The sequence below is a fragment of the Arvicola amphibius genome, chromosome 6 (genome assembly GCF_903992535.2).
Source record: "Arvicola amphibius chromosome 6, mArvAmp1.2, whole genome shotgun sequence".
Classification (NCBI taxonomy): Eukaryota; Metazoa; Chordata; class Mammalia; order Rodentia; family Cricetidae; genus Arvicola; species Arvicola amphibius.
The window spans coordinates 107,760,767-107,784,262 of NC_052052.2; the positions used below are offsets into that span (position 1 = coordinate 107,760,767).

A 23,496-nucleotide genomic window follows, 5' to 3' on the forward strand; every position below is an offset into this window, starting at 1 on the left:
TCAACCTCTTCCTGCCCAGCACCTTGAGAGTTTCCAGGGAGTTTTGGGGCCAGTGGCTTGACACCGGGTTGCATGCTTGACACTTGCTGACAGTGGGCAGGCTGTGGTGGCTTTCCCCACCAAGCTTGTCACTCAGCTGAGCATCTGTTTCCTGCCCTTGTGGTAGTGACACGTCTGTTCAGAGCCTAATTTAGAGCAAAAAGAACCTTTGTGAAGAGAAAACTCCTCATTTAAAGAAAAGGAAAACAAGCTTCTTAAGAGTCTTTTTAGAATAAAAGGGCAATGTCCTCAGAGATCCCGCTAGTACCCCTGACAGGAGGCACACCCTGAGGGCTCTTGATGTTCAGTTTTTCACTTAGGTTTCCCTGTCTGGGACCAGCCAATTCATTACGTTCCCTTTCTCACTACTTCCTCAGGTTCTGCTTCTCTGAGGCAATTTTTAGCTATTAATGTTGAGGAACTGTTGTCCAGGCTCCAGAGGCGTCTGGCTGCCATCCTCCTCCTTAGAAGATACAGTTGCCGCCATTGGTAGCTATGGGGTGTGCCTGTTTCCACCTTGTCGGTTCTCCAGTATGGGGATTTGAATGTGCACAGCCATAGCAGAGTCTGTGGGATGCTGGGGAAACGCCCTCAGGCCCTCATGTTTGTGCAGCAACCCCACAGAGCCATCTCTCGGCCTTGGTTTCATGTTTCAGCACAGATTCATATTATAAAATACCACATAATATATGTTCTTATACTATGGCATTGGCAATGCTTAGCATAGTTACTCCTGGGGCCTCTTATTTTCCATGACTTTTTGTTTTTTCTGTTTCTCTTCTCATCCTAAATTGCTATCCTACACCATATTTACTTTTCTGGTTATTTATTTATTTATTTGATCATTTGTTTATCTCTCTATTTTTTATTTATTATTTATTTGAGACAGGGTCTTGCTATGTATTCCTGACTGACCTAGAACTCACCATAGACATAGGCTGGTCAAGGACACATGGTGATCACATGACCTCACAAGCACTGGGCCTACAAATCAGGGGAAATCCCATAGATATCCATTTGAAAATCTCCTCATCAACACAATTTAACTTCTCGGAAGGTTCTGTCTCTTTCCAGAAGGCTGTGGGTGAGATTTACCAATTTAGCACATCTCTGCTAAAAATATGTCTCTTTCCCAAGAAAGTAGTTTCCAAGATTTGAGGGGAAAACTCTTTAGTTTTCAGAGAAAGAGCAGGGATGTTTCTTCCCCACCTGCTTTCTTCTTCTTCTCCTCCTCCTCCTCTTCTTCTTTAAATCTGATAACACGTTAATTTAAATCAAGTTGACATTCTGTGGTAAATTTGTGGTTAACTCTTTCAAGTACTGAAGCTTGTTTTCAGTGAGGAGACTGAAGAGTGAGAACAATCCAGGCCCAACCACTCTAAGGCTGAAGCGTTATAGATCCTCAGACCTGACAATTTAGATAGCGATGTGTAACAGAGGACACTTTTAGCTGCTTGCTTCTGCTTCTTTCTAAGAGCAAATTCTTAGTTCTTCTAGGTCTACTGTTTGCTGTTTGTGTAATTACTGCCAATGAAGGCACAAGGATTTCTCCAAAGGGGTCTTACTGGTGAGTTGCTCATTCCTACCTTGAGGAAACTGCCTCTTTGATGCAACGTGAGAGAGCTGACCTCAAAAACTGGGTCAAGTAACACAGGGCTCACAGAGGAGCCAGACTAATTTCCAGGGAGACGCCACCATACAAACATTGCTTATTGTTTAGTTTCAGGGTCTTCACTTTAGTTCTTAGAAACTTCTTGAGCCTAGCATGGTGGTGCATGCCTTTAAGCCCAGCACTCAGGAGGCAGAGGCAGGTGGATCTCTGTAAGTTCAAGGACAGCCTGGTCTACAAAAGGAGTTCCAGGACAGCTAGGGCTACACAGAAAAAAAAAAACTTTGTCTCTAAAAAAAAGATAAACAAGTCAGGTGGTGGTGGTACAGGCCTTTAATCCTAGCAGCACTTGGGAGGCAGAGGCAGACAAATCTCTGTGAGTTTGAGGCCAACCTGGTTTACAGAGCAAGTTCCAGGACAAGCTCTAAAGCTATACAATGAAACCCTGTCTCAAAAAACCAAAAACCAAACAACCAAAAAACAGACAAAACTTCTTTTTAGTAATGACTGCCTTAAGATATTTTTCTTCTAATCGTGTGTGTGTGTGTGTGTGTGTGTGTGTGTGTGTGTGTGTGTGTACAGGGTCTCACAATGCAGTCCCTAGCTGTCCTGGAAATCACTATGGAGACCAGGGTTGTCTAGAACTCACAGAGAGCCACTTGCCTCTGCCTTCCAAGTACTGGGATTGAAGGAATCTCATTGCCACCATAACTGGCTTTCATGAATATTCCTTTAATTGTCTTTAGATTCTTTCTTTCTGTACTATTGACATGACCATATAGATTTCCACCTTCAAACAGAGTTGTGAATTAATCGAGAGTTTTTACACTACCATCCATCATTGCAGAGATAAATTCTAATCAATCAGAATATTAGTTTTTATCATACATGGCTAAAGATGAGTAAGAATATCATAATATTCTGACATCTGTTTTTAAAAGTGAAATTTCCTATGATCATTTTCTCTGCAGTGTGTTCCAAGTTTAATAGAAAGACTAAAATAACCACGTAAAGGCATTGGAAATAATCATTAACCATCTGTGGTGATCTGAATGAGAGTGGCCCCCACAGGCTTAAATATTTGAATAGTTGGTCCTCAGTTGATGGAATTGTTTGGGGCAGGATTAGGAGGGATGTCCTTGTTGGAGGAGGTATACAACAAGGGCAGGTGGTGAGCTTTGAGGTTTCAAAAGACTCCTGTAATAGCCTGTGTGTTCTCTCTCTCTCTCTCTCTCTCTCCCTCTCTCTCTCTTCCCCTCTCCCCTTTCCTCCCTCCCTCCCTCCCTCCCTCCCTCCCTCTCTCTGTGTGTCTCTGTCTCTGTGTCTCTGCCTCTCTCTCTCTCTCTCTCTCTCTCCCCCCCCCCATGGGTGTGGACCAAGATGTGAGCTCTCAGCTGTTCCTTTGTTCTGCCATCATGAATTCTAACTCTCCAAACCATAAGCCAAATCAAATGTTTTCCTTGTAAGCTGCCTTGGTGGTCCTGATGTCATATCACAGTAATAGAAAAGTAACTAAGATACCCTCTGAAACAGCTTACACTAAACATCTGGTACTTATTTGTTCCTGAGTTGACTTTTTTTAACTGATTGATATCTTTATTAATTATACTTCTACTCTTTCTTCAATTTCTTTCTTTCTCTCTTTCTAAGACAAGGGCTTGCCATGTACTTCAGGCTGGACTTGAACTTACAATCCTGCTTTCTTTTGAGTTTTTGGTGGATCAATAGCTACAACTCCCTTTTCTTCATATTGTTATTCTGTTGTACTTGCTCCTTCTAGTCTTGGCTATTTTCAGAATCTATTTAAATGAACAGCTTTTAATTTGCCTGACATTCTTCATTGGTTTTTTTCCTCTTTGATCAATTCTTCTTGTAGTCTTTGTGTCTTTTATCTTCTTTCTTTAACTCTAGTCCAGTGTTTTTAACTTCCTTCAATAAATATTTAATTGGACAAGGCTTGCTCTTTAATTAAGCATGTATTTTCCTTTGGGGTTGTAAGCCTTCCTGTAGGTGCTGTGCTGGCTGAGTTCCACAGGATTTTATGCTTTTCATGTTCCTTGCCATTCTGTGCAAAATGTTTTACAGAGTGAGTTCTGAGTTTGCTTTTGATCCACGAATTTATTTGGAACTTTAAGCTTCCTTTTCAAAATGTGTTAAGTTGTATTGTTGTTTGTGGTTTTGCTTTCTGTTCTTAACTTCTACTTTCATTACACCGTGGTTAGAAAATGAATCTGTTTGATACTTACTCTTTGATACTTATAGAAACCACCTCTGATGCCTAGTAAGAGTTCAGTTTTTGTGAAGGTCCCAGGTGTGATAAAGAGAATGAATGCACATTTCCTATGCACTGGGCACACAGATACACAAGTTAAGCTTACTGACAATTTAGCAAGACCTTCTTAGAGCCTCCTCTTGACAGTGGTCCTTGGTACATCCATTTCTTGTGTAGTGAGTTTGGAGTTTAATTCTAGTAATTGAGGTTACTCTTGTGATTTTCTGGGCTGCATTTGGTAGCTTCTGATTGGCTGAGTGCTGAAGGACCTGCTTTTACTGCGGTAACCCCACATGTAGGGTGACTCTGGTGGTTCAGGAGCTGTGTAATAGGCAGTGAACTATACGAGATGCATTATCTCCGGTCAGTGCTGTAGACTCAGCATCGTGTCACTTGGAGGAATATAAAAGTGATTTGTAGCAGAGCTTCTCCTGCGTGGAATGAGTGAAATGTGCTACTTCTCCCTTGTTACATCCAGTGTTGAGTCTTCAGCCCTGATCCCAACCCCACTCCTCTGCATCTTGGGACTTTTGTCCCCATTATTCATGTTGAGATATTGCCTACATTTGAGCAGGACTAAGTAATGGAGGGAATAGGTTGTAATTTCTCTCATCTGAGATAGGAGTATACCTTGCCTCCTACCCTATGTATTTCAATGCTGGGCTTGATCTCCAGCACCAATAGTAATATCATTGGCTCAGAAGCAAATCGTGTTCTAAACATACAACAAAAACCTATTAAAATAACATCTACAACACAAATGGCTGTAAGAAAGTGAAGAGCTAATATCAAACACCTAGAAAAAATATAATGAAAGCAGAAGTATATAAAAAAGGAATAAAAATGAGAAATAGATAAAAATCCAAGTTAAATGATAAATACAATAAATAAAGGAATGAGAAAAGTATTGAGGGAAAACAAAGACAATCTCAAAGCAAGCAAAACTAAGCAAGCTGAAGCTTCCTTCTTGCCTAGATAATGGAAACGCATCTTTCCCCAACTTTTAGTTTCAGATATCACCAGAGTTGTGTGTGTGTGTGTGTGTGTGTGTGTGTGTGTGTGTGGTGTTGGGGGCGGACCTTGTCTTCTAGTCAAATAGGTCAAACCAGATGGTATAGTACAGATACTTAGCTCTGGCCTCCTTGACAGTGAGCACTGCAAGGTTGTATTCATCCCACTGAGCTACATCTGCAAACCCCAGCATCTGGGACTGTAGGTGCCCCCAGCACGCTATTCTCAACGACTGAGATTGTCCATGTGCCTGCAGGAGTGGAAAATGTTCAAGTCATGGCTAATCCTCTAAATGTCTCAGGACCTCTGAGCATGGAAAGCATGATCAACCAAAGCAATTGGTGCTGAGGTGAGTGAGGGCCGGCCTCAGTAACAGTGACTGACTTACCCTCCACTTCCTACAAATCCTCTTCTGCTGTCCCTGCTTATAAAGGAAGTGCCTTCCAGTTCCTTCTGCAATGTAGACCCTGCTTTCTCCCACACAGACCCTGATCTGTAAAGTGTGTCCAAGTCACAGTCAGTTTCCTGGGTCTATACTGAATCTTTGTGTGACCACATACTGAGCCAGTCAAGAAGGAAGGCCACTGGAGCTTAGAGATGTCAAAGGACAATAGCTCGTGCTGGCAGGACAGCTCAGCAAGCAAAGGTACTTGACAGTACGCCTGATGACCCAATCCCTGGGACACAGAAAACTGAGTCCTGCAGGTTTTCCTCTGACCTCTACACATGTATTGTAGCATATGAGTGCTCATGTACATACACACACAATGAATAAATAAATAAATAAACAAATAGAAAAGAACACATGATCAGAATGTAGAGTGGCACATGCCTTTAATCTCAGCACTTGGGAGGCAGGGGCAGGTGGATCTCTGTGAGTTTGAAGCCAACCTGGTCTACAGTGTGAGTTCTAAGACAGAGTTGCATAGAGAGCCTCTCCCTCAAACAAATAAAACAAAACACACACACCCCAAAAAACCCTCTACACATCAGATGTTCAAAGGACCATATTTTAAAAAGAAAAGAACATAGTAATTTATGATTTCTCAGTAAGTAAGGTTACATTCTAACCACAATGGGAAAGCAGAGTGCTTGAATGTATGCATGCCAGTGTTCAGCTGCCTCCTCATTTTATACAGTCCAAGATCTCCTGCTCAGGGAGCAGTCTGTCCACAATTAAGATGGATCTTCTAACATCAATTCATGCAATCAAGACAATCCCTCACAGTACGTTCTGTGACCTACCCTCACAGAGGCTACCCTTAACATCTAGATAATACTCACCGGTGTGCCCAGATGCTTGTCTCCTAGGTGACAACGCTGACCATCACACTAACCTGCTATGTGCAAGGGGGTGCAGTAAAGAAATGACTCTCATGACTGCTCTAGGGTATAGTTAAGGTTTTTACTGTAGATACGAGGGAGGGAAGAGAGAAAAAGAAGCAGACTGAATGTGGCCAGGACTAGGGAAGCAGGAGGGAATAGTGGAGATAGCAAGAGATCATCATTATTCCATAGAGGAGAGAGAGAGAGAGAGAGAGAGAGAGAGAGAGAGAGAGAGAGAGAGAGAGAGAGAGAGAGAGAGAGAGAGAGAGAGAATAAGACAGTAAGAGCAAGAATAGTAAAGAATAGTGGGGTTATAAGGAGGGTGAGCAGCTATGGAGAGGGAAGGGCCAAGAAACCATCATGGTGGCTTTGAAATGTGCAACAGGTACTTGTGATGCTGAAGGAGCCTGGAGGCCAGCATGAGCTTTGATGTGCTGATAGGCACCAGGTAGCCATATGTCCCTTCTGTCAGAGGTCAGGGAAATGACTCCTTTTGGCAGAGGGGAACCTGTTTCACAAATTCCTAAGGAATGCTGGCTTTATCTAAAGGCTAGAAATCCTCCTATGGTCCAGGTTGAGCTCTGGATATTTGAACTGTTGGTGGGATGTGCCACCTTCCTTCTCTCTGTTGATGGTATTTGGGAGGTGATTGTCATACAGGAGATCATGGACACATGGTGGCATTAGTGGCTTTACAAGAATAGGAGATAGTCAAGCTACCGCTCATTTGATACCTTCTGCCTTTTAGTGATGCAACAGGAAACTTCTCACCAGATGCCTAGCAAATGCCCATGCTATCTCCTGGAGTCTAAGCCTAAGCCTTAGACTGCCCAGCCTCTAGAACTATAGGCCAAATAAACTTCTATACTTCATAATTTACCCAGTCTCGGGCATTTAATTATAGTAGCAGAAAAAAATGAATCAATACAAACAGGTTCAAAACTATTACAACTTCTTAATTAAAAAAAAAACTCTGACAATACTGTTATGTTATTAGCTGGTTCAAGCCTCTGCTGTGTGACTTCCCCAGAATTATGGACTGTAATAACCAGGAATTGGGAGCCAAAATAAATCTTTTATCTCGTAAGATGTCTTTGGCAGCCAGGTGGTGATGGTGCATGTCTTTAGTCCCAGCACTCAGGAGGCAGAGGCAGGTGGATCTCTATGAGTTAGAGACCAATCTGGTCTACAGAGGAACTTCCAGGCTAGGAAGGGCTACACAGAGAAACCTTGTCTCAAAAAGCCAGAGAGAGAGAAAAAGAGATAGAGACAGATGGGGGGAGGGGAAGAGGGATGGGAAGAAGGGGGAGGGAGGGAAGAAGGGAGGGAAAGAGAGAGAGAGAGAGAGAGAGAGAGAGAGAGATTGGCTGGAGAAATGACAGCAGTTATAAAGCACCAGATGCTCTTCCAGAGGACCCATGTTCAGTTCCCAGCACCCACACGGTGGCTCACAACCATCTATAACTCTACTTCCAGGGGATCTGACTCCATATGTGAAAGCAAAGAACAATAAAAAAACCAAATGAATAAAAAATAAATAAATAAATAAATGAAATTTTCACCAGGCAGTGGCAGCACATGCCTTTAATCCCAGCACTCAGGAAGCAGAGGCAGGAGAATCTCTGTGTGTTCTAAGCCAGCCAGATCTACAGAGTGAGTTCTAGGAGAGCTAGGACAACACAAAGAAACCCTATCTTGAAAAACCAAACAAACAAAAATCAACAAAACATTGAGAAGTAATCTGAACAGCCATTATGACTTGTGGGGATTTTACAGATGAAATAATAATAAAAATATTTTTCTGTCCCTTCTGAGTAATATTCCAGCATGGGAGTCTCCCTGCAGTCTGCTGAACACAGCAATGCACTGGCAATGTCTAGTCTCATTGTCAACTTGATGGGACTTAGAATCACCATGAAAACAAATCCCAGGGCATGTGAGTGTGTGTGTATGTGTGTGTGTGTGTGTGTGTATGCGCACGCGTGGTGTGCGTGCACGTGTGCACATCTTTCCAGGTCAGGTTAATAAGAGGACCACCTAAAAGTGGGAGGTCTCATCTCCAGAGCAGAAGTCCTGGTCTGTATTTGGAAGAGAGTTAGCTGATCACTCATTAGCATTCATCACTCTCTGCTTCCTGGTTATGGGTACCACATGGTCAGCTGCTTCAAACTCCTGCTGCCATGTCTTACCGCAACAACAGACTGCACTCTCAAACTATGAGTCTAAGTGAAATCCTTCCTTCCTTAAGTTGCTTTTGTTGGGCATTCTGTTACAGCAAGGAAGAAAATAATACACTGTGTTTTGCAACCCTTCTGCTAGGACGGCTTGTCTACTCTGACCTCTAGTCAAAGGTGACCTCATTCCTTTGCCAGGCTTTGAGGCAGGACCCAGGATTCTCCCCAATGAGCCCCATGTCAAAAGCCCAGAAAGACAAAACGGTGTGGCAAAAGGCACTGTCACAGGGTGTTTAAGAAGCCACTTTGGCCACATGACTAATTGATGGAAGCTGCCCTCTACTGTTTGATGGGTAACTGGATGGTCAAAGTAAAGCAAGGACAAAGTAAACATTCCTTGCCAAGAACTTAGCATATGTTAGGTTAAAAAAAAAAAAAAAAAAAAAAAAAACCGTCCTGGGTCAAAGAGAGCAGAGAGAGGCTTTGTAGTGGTATTGCATCTAGAGATAAACAACAAAGCTGAGTCACATGTTGGGCTTCACTTCTAGTCTTTTCTTTGTTTTGAAAGTGTTTTAAAAGTATTTTTGAAAGCGTAGAGAGAAGTGGGGCAGAAAGGAATGGGAGGTGGCTGTTGCCGCAGAGGAGGGCAGTTGCTGGGCTGTATGCAAGTTTTGAGAATCAATGGAGAAGGCTTCTGAGGGCAAGAGTGTTGTGACTCGTGGGAGCCGAGTGATGTGAAAGTCAAGGACCTGTGAAGTTAGCTCAGATGGTAACAGTCACAAAGAGAGATGGATCAGAAGGGAAACAGGGTGCTTTGTCTGTTTATTCCTAACGTTTTGCTTCAAGATTTAGAGATTCATATTCTGTCCTCTTTCTCATTGTTCTTTCCTACCACATTTGAGCTTTCTACTTGAAATAATTTCCTGAAGGTAAAAGGGAGATCTTTGTTTTTCTCAAAGATAAAAATAAAGGCACCCATTAGACTTTTGGCATTCTCCCTCTGCTACGAGACTGTGGTTTGGGTAACTTGACCTCTTGGGACCTCAGTCTCTAGCTGTGAGAAGCGGGTGAGAATATCTCCCTTTTGCGGCTGCACAGCACATTAGAGGTAATACACACAAAGCAAAGATCAGAAATTAGAGCTGTTATTACACTTAAAAAAACAAGTGGGGGGAAAAACAAGTGGGGGGGGGCTGTGTGCTCTGACTTTGTAGATAATGATCTGAACGGAACCACAACATCAATAAACACCGCCTAGTATGCATATAGTTAGACAGCCGAGATATCTTCCTGCAAGCCTTTAACTGGGCAAGAGCGTCCTGTCTCCTGGAGATTACATATCTCTGACATGGAAGGAAGATCTCTGAATCTGGAACCAAGAACTTAGGCTTTCCCTCAGGCTCTCCCACAATTCACAGAAAGGACTAAGACATCAGTTCATCAGAGAGAGAGAGAGAGAGAGAGAGAGAGAGAGAGAGAGAGAGAGAGAGAGAGAGAGAGAGAGAGAGAGAGACTGGTAATATGAAGTGTTTAGGATTCCTTCTCTGACTTCTCTGAGCTGTGTACATGTAATTCTCCTTCATGACCTCTCTGAGAACCTTCTAGACTAATTATTTTTATTCTTTTTTGGCTGTTGCACTAATGTTTCTTTTATGACACCAGAGTGAGAAGAGCTAAGAATAACCCAGACCTACTCCTATGGGATCAAAAAGAACAAACCTCCAGGACTGTCTTTCCCATGGACCCTTCTTCCTCGGGGTCTTTGGATAATTTTTGGAACACATTTGGCAAGGCCTTTCAGGGGAGAGAATTACAAGCAAAACTGAGAAGGATTCTCTTAGGAAAGGAAAATCTGGGAGAGTACAGAGTTCTAGAACTTTCTCCCTGTCCCCACATGACCTCCTTGGACACTGGACTAGTTCACCGAACTGTGGAAATTTCCATGACCTTGTGTAGATAAACATCATCTTATACTGAAGAATTCCAAGGGGTGCAAAGTTATCCCAAAGATAACCTGTCTGACCCATTTCAAATTATTTGATTGAAAGGTTCCTTAGCTTGCAGTTTGTTACCAGATTCCAATTATGCATAAGATTAATCCTTGACTATTTGTGTTGATGAACTCAAGAGTTTCTAAGTTCAATAATTTTGTTGCAGTGAAATTAGTTATAGAGAAATTATTTTTAAAGGATTTTATTTATTACTTATTTAATATGTGTATCAGTGCCTATATTAGTGATGCACATTTGTGTGTATAGAAGCATCTGCCTGAGTATTATTAAATCCATAAGATGCTATTAAGCACCCCCTGTCACTCTCTACCTATTCCTTTGAGGCAGAGCTCTCCCTGAATCTAGGCCTTATGCTTTCTCAGCTAGTCTGGAAATGAGTAAACCCGAGCTGTCCTCCTGTCTGTACGCCCCCCCCGGGGGGGGGGGCTGGTGTTGAAGGTATTTACAGGAACGACTGGCTGCATGGGTGCTGGACCAAACCCTGGTCCTAATGATCATGGAGCGCTATTAAGAGCAGCAGCTGACCCATCTCTCCAGACCCCAAACCTGCAGGGCCTATTTTATTTTACTTACCATGATGATCACAATTATTTGTGTGTGTGTGTGTGTGTGTGTGTGTGTCTGTGTGTCTGTGTGTCTGTGTGGTATGTAAGAAAGACTGTTTCTAGAGAAGCTGTGGCACAGATCTGAAGTAACTTGATGAGAACTATGCAAAAAACTCAACACCGAGCTCATTTTACTGTCTCCTTTGAGTTAATCCCTGCACACCACAAGAAACCACTAGCCTAATTTTTTGTGTTCAAACTCTGTCTCTGTCTCTCTGTCTCTGTCTCTCTCTTTTTAATTTCACATATGCAGAATCATACAGTATGTCTGTTTTGGTTCAACATTTTTTGTTGTGTGTGGTATTAATTCATTCCTTTGAATGTTTGAGCATTTTTTAAAAGATTTATACTCTACTCTCACGATGGTAGGTATATACATTAGTGAGTTGGTTTTGTTGTTTTAGAGATAAGGTCTTTCTAACTAGCCCAAGCTGGCATCAAACTCATAATTCTCCTGCTGTAGTTTCTTGAGATCTGGGATTATAGGTCTTTACCACCATGCCCCTCCTTGGATTGGCTAGTAATCAGGCTGCTGGAGGTCATTTTAAAATCTCCCTATGTGCACTTTACTTCACTGCTCTTAAACAAATACTTTGGGGTGGAATTGCTAGACCATAGTGCAGGTTTATACTAAATTTTATTTGAAATATTTTCATTAACATTTTTTAGATTTATTTTACGTTGATGAGTATTTTGCCTACATTAATATATGTGCACCATATCCATGTCTGGTATTCAGAGTTCAGAAGGCAGCATCATATCCTCAGGAATAGAATCACAAAGAGTTGTGAATCACATTGTGTGTCCTGGAAACCAAATCTGAATTCTCTGCAAGAATACCAGCTCATAATAGCTGAGCCATCTCTCCAGACCTGTTTTAAATACCTTAAACCAGTGCTCTTAACTCTGAGCCATCTCTCCAGCCCCAGTAGCTTCTGTCTTAATAACTAGTTTTACTGATGGTCTGGGTAACAGAAGGTCTGAGTCTCCAAACATAAACTTTATTTTAGCACTGTCTTATACACTTCCAAGGAAGTTCAAAAAACAATTTACCAATTTCACTAAAAAGCACATTGGATGTTTGGATTGTAATTACACTGAGTTGAAGGTCTTTAAAATCAGCCTTTTAATCGGGGCGGTGGTGACGCACGCCTTTAATCCTGACACTTGGGAGGCAGAAGCAGGTGGATCTCTGAGTTTGAGGTCAGCCTGATCTACAGGGCAAGTTCCAGGACAGCCAGGAAAGAGTACACAGAGAAACTCTATCTCCGAAAAATCGAAAGGCAAAAAAAAAAAAAAAAAAAAGAAATTGATCTTCTAATTTATAATTTACTTTTAAATAGAGAAACTCATAATTTCTCTATTTACTTACTTCTCCTGAAATCTATCTCAACAAAGTGACAGTTTTCAAGTCTGGTCTTCTTGGAGGCTTGGGTGAATTTTTTCATGAATATTTTATGGTTTTGATGTGTAAATTCAGTTGATGGTAGATTGTGCCTAATTGAGTCCATATACACAAATGACTGGTTAGAGATTGTCATGCCTGCTGACTTACAAATACCATTGTGTAGAATTCTTGGTACTTTCATGGAAAGAGGCATTCCAGCTGTGAGTAATGCCCTTTCTCATGAGACTACTTTCTTATAGTAACAGCCACATCAGCTTTCTTGCGCTAATCTCTGCATATATTTTTCCACTCTTTTAGTCTCAGTTTATTGCGGGTTTTGTATTTAAGGATGTTCTTGCATGGACAGCATGTAGCTGAGTCCTGATGTGTGTTGCAGTCTGACAGCTTTCTACATCAGAAACTTTGTTCATTTGTGTTTAGCCACTGCGATGGCTTCACCTTCACATCTGCCTTCTTGCTCTTTCCTGGCTGCCCCATTTGCATTCTTATTTCTTTGTCCTTCGTTTTAGCTACTCCGATATATATTCAATACATATTGGAATATTCTGTTTAATTTATTTGATTACCTTTTTATGTATGCTTCCTGTAGTATTTCATTATTTGATCCATTTCCTGGGGCATTCACTATGCATTCTTAATTTTCCATGCTCTATTTAGTTAATATTGCACCATCTCAGACATACTAGAATAGCTTAAAAAGCTAAAGAAAGGCCCATTAACCTCAACCTTCTTTCTACAGTTGACATATGTTTCACATTTGCATAGGTGGTAAGATCTACCATGTAGGCATCAGCAAGATGGCTCAGTGAATAAGAATGTATACTGTGGGAGAAGATCTGGGCTCAGTTCCTGGCACCCACATTGTACAGCCCACAGACACCCATGACTCTAGAGTCATGACACCCTCTTCTGGTCTCTTAGGACATTGCACTCATGAGCCCTTCCCTGCCGCAACACACGTAATTAAGATAAATAAAAGACCTACCATACGTTATTATTTTTATTTCAAACATTTCTTTCAGTGAAAAAGATGGCATTTTCATATGCATATTTATTGACTCACGTCCTTCATTGTTCCCAGTAGATTTCTATTTCTGACTAGTATCATTTCTCTGTAGCTTGAAATTTTGTCCTTAACTTTTTTTTTTCTACTTTAACATCAAAGCGGTGTGCTAGGGGGATTCCGTGAACTTCCTTTTACCTGGAAATGTGCTAACCCCACCTTCATTTTTGAAGGGTGTCATTTCTAATCAGGATACTGAGCTGACAGGCTGTCTGTCTGTCTGTTTGAAGGCTGGCTTTGTTCCTCCGTTATTTTCTGGCTCCCTTTGTTTCTGTGGCAAAGTCAATCACCATTCATCACTTTGTCCACCTATACGTGTGACCTTTTCCTCTGGCTGCTTTCAGACACTAGGTGTTTGACGGCTTCACAATGGATGAACGCTGATCTGTTTGTCTTTATTCTGTCTGGAGCAAGAAACATCTAGGATCTGTAAGTAAATGTTTGTCTTTGGATTCCAGAAATGGGCTGGCAAGATGGCTCAGTGTGTAAAGGGCATGTTACCAAGCTGCCGTCTGTCCTATGGTTCATCCTTCCCAAATGGGGACCAAGCATCCAAATATATGAACCCATGGGGTGCCATTCTCATCCAAACTTCCGGGGGGGGAGAGAGAAAAAAAAGAGAGAAAGAGAGAGGGAGGGAGGGAGGGAGGGGGAGAGGGAGAGGGAGAGAGAGAGAAGACCAGGAAGGGTGATAGAACACACTTCATTGCCTCTACTTTCTGTCCCCGTCACATTCCTGGCTGACTGTTGGGTGCCGTCGCAGAGGGTGGTCTTTACTCTTTTACTTTGCGGACTCACAGTCAACCTTCTCTGGTAATGTGCTTACAGATACACCCAGAGCTATGCTTTGAATTCTCTAGGCATCCATTAGAGCATTCAAATTGACACCTCAAACCAACCATCATGATAAACAATCATCTGGTAGAGAGAGTAGGTGCTCCCCTGGATGGAGTGGTTCACTCCTGTGACAATCTCCTGTTGCCCTCAGCGTGCTCCCCTGGATGGAGTGGCTCCTCCTAGGACAGTCTCTTGCTTTCCCCACATTTCCTCCCCTTACGGTTACTCCATCCCTTGTGCTGTCTAGGGTATGTTCCTAGTCACCAAATCTCTTCGTAGAACTTGTTGCAATGGAGTGATTTTCTGGTTAGACCAAGGTCACTTTTCCTCCTCAACAGTCAGGTGTCAAGAGCTAGCTGTAGTGACATGCATCTGCAATCCCAGCATTCAGGAGTGGAAACAGGATGCTAGGAGTTCAAGGTTATTCTCAGCTACATAATGATATTGAGGGCAGTTTGGGCTACACGAGAAGACTTGTCTCAAAAACATGACCTGTTTCTGGTGTTCATGCTAGGACACCAGGTCTGTCTAGAAGCTTTGACTTGCCTTGCCTTCCCTCTCTCCTGTATTTGCTAGGCATTAAGTTTCTTCAGAATAGAACTCTACTTATTTCTGCTTATTCCTTCTGTAGTGCATATTTTATGCTGTGGAAGAACTTGAGTGAACATTGCTACAGCATATCTGACACAAATATTTATCCTTTTAATTTCATTAGCATATATTAAATACATATAGAATGGTTTTCATTATGATACTTCCACACATGCATATAGTGTATCTTGATCATATTCATATACACACCCACCAGCCTCTGTGGCTCCACTGATCCCCTGTCTCTTCCCAACTGATTGCTCTTCTTTGTTCTTGTCTTTCTTTGTGGTGAACCAGAGTTTAATTAGAGTTACTTATAGGAAAATGGGTACTGGATTATTTATACATTCATAAGCAATGTACCAGTGACTACATCACTGAGGGAAATGACTCTCCCTCTATCAGCAATCATCAGTTGCCTATATGTTTTCAGCGGCAGACCTCATGATAGCCCAGCAATTGTTAACCAACTATAAATCAGGAAGGGGTGGAACCCCACAAGCCCCTCCCCTCTTTATGATGAAATATTGACAGTCACAATCTTGCGCAGGGAATGACAGTTGCTGGGAGTTCAAGAGGGCACACCCAGGTCATACTTGGAAAACAATGTTCTACATCACCACACTCCTCCCTCTTGCTCCTCCTTTGTTTCCTTCCTCTTTTCTGCAATGTCCCCAAGCCTTGGAGGGAGAGATCCAGATGGCACATTCAGGAGCTAAGAATTCAACAGTCTCTTGTACTCAGCACGTAGATCATTTATACATCCGTGTAGTACCCTACACCGATTGCAAATGGAAGCATCTCTATACAAAGATTTCTAAGGAACTGTCTTAGTTGGGGTTACTATTGCTGTGATGAAACACCATGACCAAAAGCAACTTGTGGAGGAACCTTCCATCACTGAAGGAAGTCAGGTCAGGAACTCGAACAGGACAGAACCCTGGAGGCAGGAGCTGATATAGAGGCCATGGAAGGGTGCTGCTCACTGGCTTGCTCCTCATGGCTTGCTCAGTCTGCTTACTTATGACACCCAGGACCACCAGCCCAGGGTGGCATCACACACAATGGGGCTGGACCTTCACCCATCAATCACCAATTAAGAGAATGTCCTACAGGCCTGTATATGGCCTAATCTTATAAAGGCATTTTCTCACTTGGGGTTCCCTCTTCTCAAATGACTTTATCCAGTGTCAAGTTGACATAAAAACCAGTTAGTACAGGAACCACAGTGTGAGCCTCAGTTCCTTTCCTGAGAAAGTGGAATACATACCAATCCTTTAAACAGAAGAAGACATTTGTGAGCGAGTCACTGCCCCTCAAGCTCATGTCTCACTAGGACCTCCTGCACTAACATCCTTCTTGTCTTTGCAGAGATGTGTGTGCATGACCCACCAAAGGTCGCTTATGCCACATCCAAAGCACTTGCCTACAAGAATGGCACCATCCTTAACTGTGAATGCAAGAGAGGTTTCCGAAGAATAAATGAGTTGGTCTACATGGTTTGTTTAGAGAACTCCTGGAGCAACAACTGTCAGTGCACAAGAAACTGTAAGTGTCCCTTTGGTAACCTCAATGGGAAGGGGACAACAGGAGACAGAGTCAAGCTTCCGTTAACTTAGACTAACAGATAAAACAATGGTCAACAAATCTGTGGGATAACTGAGTTTAGAGGCTTCTAGGATATCTACTCATTTGTCATTATTTAATGAGTGTCTACTCTTTCTAAGAACAAGGCTTGCTAAGCCTGAGTCAATCTGATAGATTCCATGACTTTATTGTTGGTCTCTATTCATTCTTCCTTGGGTTTATAATGCTCCTTCACACAGCTTGTTCTGTATTCAGTTTCTTCTTCATTCTGAGGGGTGAGACTGTGAAAAGTGGTATGTGTGTATATATATATATATATATATATACATACACATATATATGATTTATATATATATATATATATGCACACACACACAAATCATTGATAACAATTTGCTTCTTAGGAAACAGGGCTATAAAATGATAGTCACAGATGATTATTTGCTAATTAATGAGGTGCAGATGAGTGGGAACTGTGTCTGCCCACTCCTTTCCCAAAGGAAATAATACTTAAATTAAATCATGATGTCAGGAAGAGAGTCTCCAGGGTTAACTGAGATGTACAAGGACCAGTTGGCCATATGAAGAACCCTTATGTCTTACATATAAAATGCTTTTGTTGCATATATCCATTGCACATAGTAGTGTATTACATAAGAATATTTCATACAGGTACACATTGTAGAATGCACGTATTCTGCCCCCACCTGATATTCCCTACTCTCTCTTCCATTCCCCTCCCATTAGAAACTTCTGACTTCCTTGGGCAGTTTTCTCTAGCTGCATCCATTTTCTTCTCCGTGGCTGAAAATTTCCCATCATGCAGCTGATGGGTGGCACATGTCTTTAATCCAAGCACTCAGCAGTCAGAAACAGATGGATCTCTGTGAGTGTGAAGCCAGCCTGGTTTATATAGTGAGTTCCAGGCCAACGGGGACTGCAGAGTGAGGCCCTGACTCAGATGTGTGTGTATGGTTTATACATGTATATATGCATATATTAAAGAAAAATTCCATATATAGCACATTTGCTTTAATCACTCTTCTATTGTTAGACACCTAGGTGGGTCCCATCACTGATCTGTTGTGTCATCATCTTTATTTCTTAGCCCTGAGGATGGAGAGGGTCAGTGAGTCAAACCATGTGAGGAGGACAGAGTTTAAAGATGGCTGCCCTACTGAAATGCCTGGTTAGCTCATTTTCCAACAGATCTCCCCTTACCCTAAGCTGGGGTTCTGATGCCTCCTCATCCGCAATTTCTCTTCCTAACTGGCATTTTCTTACCATTGCCTTAAGAGCACATTTCTCCTATTTGAGTAGCTTTGAACCACTGCAGGAGAGTGAAGGAGTTCAGTGAGGGTTGTGGGGTTAGACCGTACCCACTGCTGTGTACAACACTGGCAACCTTGGTGACATGAAAAGACCTATTTTAATTATGTTTAATTCACATGTACACAAGGATTTTTCCAGTAGGAGAATCTTGCATTTCTTCTAGGAAAGTATTGAATCCATTGTCAATATGTGCATAAATGTGAATGTGCACATGGAGAGATCAGTGCACATAGACTAGGTGTTCTGGCCCCATCCAAGAGAGGGCTTGTTTGCTCATCTTTGCAAACCCAGCACTGGGCTATTTATTCCTGGGTCCTAGAAAGATGTTTTGGAGTGAAGGAATGCATGAACAGCTTTTTTTCTATTCGGAGTATTTGCAAAATTATTTGCCTCATTCCTCCCATATTCTCTAGTCAATAACAACAGAAGAAAGCAAGTTACACCTAAACCTGAAGACCAGAAAGAGCAACAAATCACAGAAATGCAGAAATCAACACAGTCTGTGCACCAAGTGACCCTTCCAGGTAAGATATGAGTCTCAAGAAGCATCCTCTAGCTGGCTCCTGGGAGCTGACCTTTGGCTACATGGGAAGGATGAGCCAAAGGGGAGAGGTTAGTACTATTCTCCACAGGCAGGTACAATCCATTTGCCTTCTCTCAGAACACATGCAGATGACAACATTGCCTAATGATGGCAGACTCACTGCTTAGCATTCAAACTAATCTTTCTGAGGGTGATATAGACTATGACTTGGGAGCATAAGCATTCAACTGCAGATTCAATTTGGTTAAAAAGCATGTGCTAGGAATAACTGTGAGCTAGGCACTGCCTGTAGATGTGTCAAGTGGAATAAACAGAAATGCTGTGGGAGAATGTTCCTGTACACTATAAAGATTTGTCACTTGTATTTGTTTAATAAAACCAAAAAAAAAAACCAAAAAAAAGTTTAATAAAACTTGGTCAGTATCTAGGCAGGAAGTATAAGCAGAGAAACCAGACTAGAGGAATTCTGGGAAGAGGAAAGGCAGAGAGGCAGTCACTGGCCAGATGTGGAGGAAGCAAGATGAGAATGCTGCACCGAGAAGAGGTACCAAGACATATGGCTAAACATAAACAAGAATTATGGGTTAATTTAAGTTGTAAGAGCTAGTTAATAATAAACCTGAGCTAATAGGCAAAACAGTTTATAATTAATATAAGCCTCTGTGTATTTCTTTGGCACTGAATGACTGAAGGACCAGACAGGACAAAACCTTCTGTTTACAAATTGTATACAATGTGGAGCTTCTGTTTATGTGTTGCTTTTATTGGTTGATGAATAAAGCTGTTTTGGCCAGTGGCTTAGCAGAGTAAAGCAAGGTGGGAAATCCAAACAGAGAGAAAGAGATAGGTGGAGTAGGGGAGATGCCATGTAGCTGCCAAATGAGAAAGATGCCAGAACATTACTGGTAAACCACAGGCTAGTGACAATGCATAGATTAATAGAAATGGGTGAATTTAAGATGGTAAGAGCTAGCTATGAATATTCCTAATCCATTGGCTAAACAATGTTGTGATTAATGTAGTTTTTGTTTGTTTATTCGGGTCTGGATGGCCAGGAAACAAAAGCTCAGTCTCTGTTTACACAATGGTCTCTACCCTCAAGAATTTCTCCTATTTTCTCTTAAGTGCAAGGCAATGTACTTGAGCAAAACCATTGATAAAAATTTGCTTCTTAGAGAACAGGGTTATAAAATGATAGCCACAGACGATTATTAGCTAGTTAATGAGGTGTGGATGAGTGGGAACTGTGTTTGCCCATTCCTTTCCCAAAGGAAATAATACTTAAATTAAACCATGATGTCAGGAAGAGAGTCTCCAGGGTTAACTGAGATGTGCAAGGACTAGTTGGCCATATGAAGAACCCTTATGTCTTAGGATAAAGCTATTACTTTACAAAGAACTTTATTATGCCAAGTATAATCTCATTTGAATCCCGTAGCTGAGTCAATCAACTGAGACACAGGGAAATTAAACAATTTAGCTAAAGTCACATCATAGGGTGAAAGTAAGACCTCTAGCTTCCTAGGTTTTTTTGGGTTTTTTTTTTTTTTTTTTTTTTTGGTTTTTCGAGACAGGGTTTTTCTGTGTAACAGTTCTGGCCGTCCTGGAACTCACTTTGTAAACCAGGCTGGCCTCAGACTCACTGAGATCCACCTGTCTCTGCCTCCCAAGTGCTGGGATTAAAGGAATGTGCTGCCACCACCTGGGCCTGAGGGATTATTTTTAATGACTTAAAAACTACTTACAGCATCCAATACTGGGGGGGGGGGCAATCAAGAAGCAATATTGCAATGTCATGGTTTTAGTCCCTTTCCTCTTCCAGTTCTGTCCTGAAATGGTGTTTCCAAATGCATTTGATATTTGCTCTGCTTTCCTGCTAACTGGTGCCACCCTCTACAGTTGTTGAAAGGTCAGTCTTTCAATTACTCAAGAGACAATCAGCTGAACCAGGCATAGTTGTACATGCCTGTTATCCTGGCATTTGGTGAGCAGAAGCAGGAGGATCAGAAGTTCAAAGCCAACCCCAACTGTATAATTCCCTCCTCACCCCCAAACAACAGAGAGAAGCAGCTGTTTCTAGCTGAGGGGTGTTTCGTGAATTCCCATAGTTTTGTGTCTCCATCTAAAGAAACAAATCAAATTCATACAGGTTTTGTCAATTATGATGATTCTTGACCTTAAAATAATGTTTTGTTCTGAGACCAAAACACAGTTTCAATTCTGTTATGCCAAGTGCAAAGTAGTCAGGAGCACTCAGCTTCCTACTGGGGTAGAGGGTTTGAATGTGGTTTTGTTGGGGATTATTTTGAAAATCTGGTGGGTTCCAAACCTGTGAGTAATTTCATGATCCAGAGTTCGGCAGTCTATATAGTTCCATCTGATCAGATTGGGGGGCAGTGAGTGGGGAATTCCAGATTAAATCAGAATAGCCCATGATCTCGGGGGCCAAAGTTCAGCCAAGCCTGGTTCAGTCTAGTGAGTGTAAGTTGCTGGGCACATGAGAGCTTTAGAAGGCCTGACAGGGCCAATGTGGGTCAAGCTTCAGATGTGTTTTAATTAAGGATCATGATTCGTTTCTCTGAGATTCTCTCAGCATCTCCCCTGCTCCAGACATTAGCCTTATCCTTAGTCAGCTCATTAAAGTCCTAGAGTGATTACCAACTGCTGCTCAGATCCGTGCCTCCTCACTTATCCTGTGGAAGCACAGAGTGGTCTGTCCCCTTACTGTCTCTCAGCGGAGCACCCTCTTACACCTTTCTGCTTTTCAAAAGTCCTCAAGGTCTTTGCAGCATCTGTCAAACAAAGATCCCCTTCCCCCATGCCCCTGGCAAGCATCCACTTGCCCCTTGCCCCTATCCACGTTTTGTCCACCTGCCTATGCCTTTCTTACCTACTCAACTCTGAGACCCTGGCAGGAGTGACAGGGCCCCGTGGGACTTTTACTGGGGAGACATGAACAAGCATCTGTTCACCAGATGGAGAAACAGTTATATCCAAGTATTATGTAATGGACCAATGAATTTACTGGCTTTACTCTTGGGAGCATGGATGGCCCAAATGCAGCTGCATCACCAAAAACCTACCCCGGCATGGATGACAACCCATGGAAATTGCATCCCTGGCGATCCCTGCAGGATTGGCAGAGAGCTTCAACAACTGAGAATCCCCTCAGTCATTGTTACCGCTTATGTAACTTTGGGCAGGGGGCTGGTGAGTTTTCCTGAGACCTGTGTGTTTTGTTTATTTTTCTGAGTCCTAAGGAGCCTCCCTCCAAGAGAGAAAATTTCAACTCCGAGGAAATAGCTGCACAACACTGGGCTCCAAGCCTCCCTACAATGCCTACATTCCTGCCCTCCTCCCCCAAGATGCTCTCAATAGTTGTAGTTTCAGTGAGAGAGTGAAACAAAAGAGTAAGAACCTAAGTCCAGTTTCTAGGGACCAGAGTCACTCTGGGTACAAGAAGCAGCCTAGAGGCACTCACTACGCCTTCCTGAACTTGCTTTCAGAATTATTGTCCTCTTCCAGGTCACTGCGGGGAGCCCCCTCCATGGGAACATGAAGATACCAAGAGAATCTATCATTTCATGGTGGGACAGAGAGTTCACTATGAGTGCATTCAAGGATACAGGGCCCTACAGAGAGATCCTGCCGTGAGCATCTGCAGAATGACCTGCGGGAAGACAGAGTGGACGCAGCCCCAGCTCACATGTGTAGATGAAAGAGAGCACCATCAGTTTCCAGGTACGTTGTGTTAGGGTTCTAGAGAAGCCCCCAAAGAAGACCAACAGCCATAACAAGAGCGCTTTATTAATTCCAATGTTGGGGTGGCACTTGGAGACCCCCAAAGGAGGTCACAAACTCCTTTTATGCAGAGCTAGGAGAATTCCAGAGAGAAGGGATTAACCTGGGGTTGATTGGTGAAGGAAAGATTAGTATGGGGATTGATTGGTGGAAGGTCCTAAATGGTTAGGGACCTTCCAGGCGCAGGGTAGGGAAAGCTATCTTTAGCCTGCAGAAGTCGGAGAGGCATCTGCTGAGCTAGCAGAAGGGCTTTTGGAGCCTGCTGAGCCAGCAGAGGGTTCTTGCTGATGGTCACCCATAAATTGCGGTTTTTGTGAGACCTGCTTGCTCAACTCTGTTCCATTCTAGTGTAGTGAAACTAAGGTCTGGTCTCTGTCGGGGCTCTGGTCTGCTGCCCCACCTTCCAGCCTTTTTAGTTGTTCCTTCCTTGTGTCTGTCCCATTGTTTTCTCCATCTGGACCAAGATGAGACTCCTCTCTGCTTTGGGACTTTGGGAAAGTGACCTGACCCTCTGGGTCTCATCTTTTAAAACAAAACAGATCAACACTGAGGTCCCTTAATCTCTGTTCTGTACATAGAGGCAGAGAAATAGTAATCTCTCTAGTGTTCCAATACACACAGAATGCTGTTTCATGGTAATAATTCTATCCTGTGTCTAGCTGATCCTGAACTTCCACAATTTCTGCCCAACTACCAAGACATCCCATAGTTCATGAGGGCAAGTCCAGAGTCACGCCTGCATGCTTCTTCCTTCCTCTTGAATTTAATATAGGGATGTCATTTGTACAGTGATCCATTGTCATTACGCTCACTGATCTTTGATAGAAAATACAAGTATGTGGGAAGGGGTTTGCGTTTCCTACCGGCTCCTGCTCACATGTGACCTGCCTGTGTTGAAGTCTTCTGCCATATTTGCTTGAAATCTTACTACTTCCATAATCAAAAGTTACTCACATTGACTCATGAGTGCTCCTAGTTTCTTTATCTGCTACCATTTGTCCCACTCAGGATGCTATGGCTTTCCCATAACTTGCTCCCTGTGAGCCACCCTCTTGGCCAGGGCATGCTGAAATGGATTTGCTGCAAGCTGCCGGGGTCCCAAAAGTAGCCAGTCTCAAGCAGGGACAGTGCAAGACCACTTGACCACTCAGCAGGAAGGTGGCTGATCCCCAGCAAGCCATGTGGGCAGGTGGCAGGTGGGAGGCAGACAGATAGGCACACCATACAGAGTGGAGTTGGACATTTATTTAATGGTTATGGAAGGGAAGGGAGAAGGGCAGAAAGG

General features: G+C 42.6%; 1 protein-coding gene across 1 annotated transcript in view; it reads left to right on the plus strand.

Annotated features, from left to right (window-relative positions):
* Il2ra (interleukin 2 receptor subunit alpha) overlaps nucleotides 1–23,496 on the plus strand; it is a 53,116-nt gene that overhangs the window by 21,772 nt on the left and 7,848 nt on the right. The window contains exons 3-5 of the mRNA XM_042055322.1: nucleotides 16,284–16,495; nucleotides 18,280–18,390; nucleotides 21,936–22,151. Coding sequence (XP_041911256.1) covers nucleotides 16,284–16,495; nucleotides 18,280–18,390; nucleotides 21,936–22,151 — 539 coding nt within the window. The remainder of the gene's footprint in view (nucleotides 1–16,283; nucleotides 16,496–18,279; nucleotides 18,391–21,935; nucleotides 22,152–23,496) is intronic.